The sequence below is a fragment of the Atta colombica genome, unplaced genomic scaffold (genome assembly GCF_001594045.1).
Source record: "Atta colombica isolate Treedump-2 unplaced genomic scaffold, Acol1.0 scaffold14, whole genome shotgun sequence".
Taxonomy (NCBI): Eukaryota; Metazoa; Arthropoda; class Insecta; order Hymenoptera; family Formicidae; genus Atta; species Atta colombica.
In genome coordinates, this window is record NW_017259228.1 from 462603 (window position 1) to 467827 (window position 5225).

Sequence of the window (5225 nt, forward strand, 5' to 3'; positions counted from 1 at the left end):
AATATCATTTTTCAAAGTACAGGTTTGCCAATACGATCAAAACTATCGGCAGTCGTACTGATCTGAATTCTACACATCCTTGTAAAGAGTGAATGCCCTCTCCTCTCTCTCTCCAAGCTTTCATAGTATAATAAAGACGTACTAAGGATATAGATTTGCTTGGCCGAAGCTTCGAGTTTGGCGACCAAAACGAGCTGAGAAAGGAAGATGAGGAAAGCGGATGGGTAGTGAAAAGCGGAAAGGAGAGATCGCGTGCGAAAGAGAGAGAGAGAGAGAGAGAAAGAGAGAGAGAGAGAGAGAAAAAGCTAAGCGAAAGAGAGGGACAACAAGCCCCGAAGGCCCGAATATCGATCTCATACATAATTAAATACCAACCCGGCAAAGCATCACAAAGAGAGCTTACTTCAGCTTTGATCTGCTGACAGACGGGCCCCGTCATCGCGGACTTCAATAGGCGGTACTGGATCGCGGGGGTGTGCTATTGACATGTATATGCGTACGTGTGTGTACGTGCGCGCGCGTGTGTTTTTCTCGAACGTGTATATACAACAGTCGTCTGTGTTTCACATGCGTACACACACATACATACACACACACACACACATAGACGCATACACAGGGAACGCGGGCGAAGCCTGTTTGAACGCTCTTGCGTCCTCGTTAGGCGCGTGTCTACACGTGTCGGCGCACACTCACATCCGTACACACGGCGAAACTACTCCCTTTTGCATTTCGCATTAGCTATCTAGGAGTTGCACCCGTACTAACGAATATCGCCGGAGAGCTCATCGATACGGTAAGGAGGAATGGAAAAAAGCGATTGCAAACTGTTCCGAGCTAATGATGCACCGTAAGGACTCGGAGAAATTAAATGGCATGCACACATATAGGTATCTATAGAAAACGTACAGGAGAGAAATTACGGATACGAGTTAACATTAACATATTTAAATTATAAGATTCTTTTTATCGAATATCTTGAAAAATCTAATGTAAGATTTTTATTATATAAAATATAATACTTATTAGGCTTGTAATATATTATAGTATATACACGAATATGTATGTGTACAAAATTCTTATATGATTATATAAATTTTTTAAATAAATAAAAATATTAAATGTAACATTGAAAATTTCGCCAGCTTTTAGAATTAAATATATTAATGGAACGGACAAAATATCTCTCATCAAGTGAAATTTAGGGATAAACATCTGTTTACACATAAAATATTCACAATGTTAATGCGACTTTAACGACTACAAGTGACAAGGTACAGCCGATAATCGACCTGAAATTTAAACGTGACGTACATATTTTTTCACGCATTTGCAATGAACGGTTTTAATGATATCTATTAACTGCTTGTTCTCACATTCGCACGCGTGTCTCATTAGCGTTTCGTGATGCACCGTGCGGGGGAGCCTTCATTTGCGTCGCGAAATCCTGCGGGCGAACATCAAAGGGACCTTTTAACCCGGCGACATTGGCAGGTGAGCTTACAACAATTCTATTATTAATCCGTTCACGAGGAATAAGGGGAATAAGCTCGATGTAGCTCGAGTATCCTGACGGGTCTTCATGGATGGATAGACAAGTTGACAAGCAAATAGCTACAAGGGAAGGGGACACGAAGGTGCGCGCTCTGATCCTGCTGTGTGTGTGTATGTGTGTGTGTGTGTGTATGTGTGTGTGTGTGTGTGTGTATGTGTGTGTGTATGTGTGTGTGTGTGTGTGTGTGTACACACATATATATATTTTGTGTGTGTGTGTGTGTGTGTGTGTGTGTGTGTGTGTGTGTGTGTGTGTGTGTGTTCTTCATCCTTCCTACACTCCTCTCCTCTGACGCGAGCCATGTCCTTAAAAATCAGAGGATACCCTTTTTTAGATTCAGGACAGATCAGATCTGTTACGTCAAGCGTACTAGAATAGATCTGTCAATCCAAACTGATCGAATCAGGTACACCACACTTATCTGTCGATTTATACGCGTCGAGGTAACTGTGTTGGATCGGATTTCACTACTTATTTAAAAAGTTGAATCCAGTAAAGAGATTTTAGATAAATTAACGATTATTATTTAATTACTTTACCAAATATTTAAACATATCCACCATTCGCAATAGCTTAATGCGTAAAATTAAAACTGTTACATGTATTTCTTAATAAAATGAAAAAATTATTTAAAAAACAGATTTTTTTATATTTAAAAAAGTTTGACAGCGATTTAGAATCTGGAATTTGAAATAAAAATTATTTCGATAATCAAGAAGTAGACCTGTTTTTCATAAATGTTGTTTTTAATAATTAAAATAAAATAAAATTTTTGTTCAAACTTGTTAAATATAAATATTGAACTGTTTTATATGTATATAATATTTATTTTTATGCGAAAAGTACAAATTTTTAATCCATTTCAGTCACTTTTTGCAGAGACTGTATACACTATTAAATTCTTAATGTTAAATTATACCCGATTTGAGTTATTTTTAATCATTCTAGGTCGCTACTCAATATGCTATTAGTTTAACTAAAGTAATGGAATTGAACAATTTAACTAAAAAAAATTTTTTACTCAAATTTAATTTATTATTTATTAAGACCGTACGTCAATTAAACGTTTACTTTGAAATTTAATGTCTAAAAAAGTGTCTAAAAGTGGATAAATATTATTTACAAAATTCGCACTAATTGTAGATAATATTGCGAATACATAACGCGAGCGTGGAAAAAAAAATTCCCGTAATGGAGCATTTCATTATCAGTCATCTTTCTTGTCAGGCGGCTTGTGATTCAAAACTAGGAAAATGATGACAAAAGAATAGATATTTCTCCAGCTACGGTATTATTACCGGCCGCTCGCATGTTAAATTATAACGACGACGGCATCTCGAAGGAGTCTGTCCCATGGCGAGAGGAAAAAAAGCTATGCGTGATAATTATCTTCGATCCGCCGTTATCCGCCGACACATAAAAGCGGAATCTTAATCCTCCTCGTCATTATGCTTACGAAACTGACTCATAAATCAACAGAGTCGTAGTACTCCCTATCGCGAACGCGGACGAACGTGATGCAACGCGATTCTCCGCGGAGGAACAGCTATGCGTGCAGACGTGGATTTACGACGACGACGACGACGACGACAAATTTTCATTGTACATTCCGCACCAATCGCCGTGATTAGACAGCGATTTGTCAAAATCCACGAACGGGCCAAGGCCATCAACATGGATTGTGCGACGTACATGGATTGTGCGAAAAACAATAAATGAATAAGAAAAACAGCCTTGAATGAAAATAACTTGATTATATAAAGTTACGAAAATTTTATTTTTGCTTCATAATCCTATTTTTGTGATTTTAATAACATTCTATGCTCAATTTGAGACGTTTAACGTCTCGGACAGATCATGATTATCAATAAAGTCATAAAAACGGATGACATGGATAACACGTTAATGATTTTATGAATTAATTCGACGACCTGCGAGATGCAATAAACAATATTTACGGCGAGGTTGCTTTGATTCCCATGAATCCTTAATGACTCGTCATACGTATGTCGAGAGCGTCTCACGATGACATGGCGGATTTAATCGCCGTCCGATGACATCATGTTCGCTTCATTGCAAGTCGACGAATTTTAAGTCGTTTTGACTGATAGAGAGGATTTACACGTATATATTTATAATTATACACATATATGTATATAATTATATATTAATTATATATAATTATAAATATGTATATACATGTACGTAATATGCCTATTTATAGAATCGCCGTTATAATTCTCGTTCTAATCACCGAGTCGACTCTCAATGCCCGACTGCGATAAAGCTGGTTAATCGTTAAAGCGCTCGTTAAAAAGTTGTTATTTAATTAATGGCAAGAGACACGCGAGGGAATTTATCTACCATACGATGTTTTTCACATCGAATTGTCTCGTAAATATCCGGCAACTGCCACCACGTGCGCGTGACGCGCAAAAGTAGACTATTTACAGCGATGTTTAATGTGAAAACAATGAAAGAATGTGAAAAATGTGTTACATCCATAAGATATATAGGCATCATGTATTTCGATAATTTTTTACCTTCGCGAAGCAAAAGGCCAAACTTTTGTAAAAGAATTATTGCTGTTTTCCACATCTTTATTTCAATATGATTCGTAAAATCTTAATTTAATTTGTCTGTGTGCTACAAGAATTATATGAAGGTATTTGACGTTAAACAATTTATTATACCGTTGTAACTCTATTCAAATAGACGACAAATCGAAAAACAGAGATATATGTTAAACATCCGTCAACGGGTCTTATCTAGACAGGCTCTCGAAACAATTTCTATGAATTGCTAAATGTGATATGCACGTGTAAGCACAATACAACCTGTCCCGCTTCATGTGAATGTGCATCGTGCTTGCAATAAACATCTATATTAATACGAACGCAATATGCGAACACACGTCTCTCGGTCTACGCAACCCCGAAGAGTTCTTTCTCTCTCCTCAGGTGTCTGAGACTAAAATAATAAACTAATTCGCGTTCACGTTTACATCCGAACGTCAAGCGCAAGTGTAAGCACAGACGTTAAAATAACACATAGGCAAACGGAAGTTGTCTCCTTCTCGTCTCTTCGCTTCATGTTTTCTCAAATTCATAATGCGCCTCTTAATATATACACAAAGTGCTTTATAATTACGAGAAGGAAGCAACGATGCAGTGTAAAACAAACCAGTAATCAAATTCTTTATAAGTTACGTAACTACAGTAATTGCTCCGAAATGTGTCGCCTTATGTTGATCGTCATAACGTGCACAGTGTACGATAATAATAAAAATAAAGCATTCAACCGTTCGGTCCGAAATGGCTTCGGGATTACCATCGACAAGAGGAGAAGGCATAACGTTGGGTATCGGTGCAAATAATTGCGAATCATCGTATGGTAGTGTGCGCACACGAATGGCTTGGTGCATTAATGCACCACTTCGCCAAGGATGGAGCAAGAAGATTGACAGGCCGGCTCTCTCCGATCACATTGCCCGCACCTTATTCGACTCGTTGCATCCCGTTAATTGCGTCGCGGGCTCTCTCGACCCGAAATAAGGTTAACGATAAAGACGCGACGTGTTATACCTTTCGCCGAACTTCCGTGCGCGAACATGATTCGCTCCGCGTGTATATATATATATATATATATACACACACACACACACATACAT

At 37.8% G+C, this 5225-nt stretch overlaps 1 protein-coding gene across 1 annotated transcript in view; it reads left to right on the top strand.

Moving 5' to 3' along the window:
• The first annotated feature begins 4869 nt into the window (after positions 1–4869).
• Positions 4870–5225, top strand: part of LOC108684727 — a 4338-nt gene continuing 3982 nt past the window's right edge. Inside the window, exon 1 of the mRNA XM_018189190.1 lies at positions 4870–5073. Coding sequence (XP_018044679.1) covers positions 4870–5073 — 204 coding nt within the window. The remainder of the gene's footprint in view (positions 5074–5225) is intronic.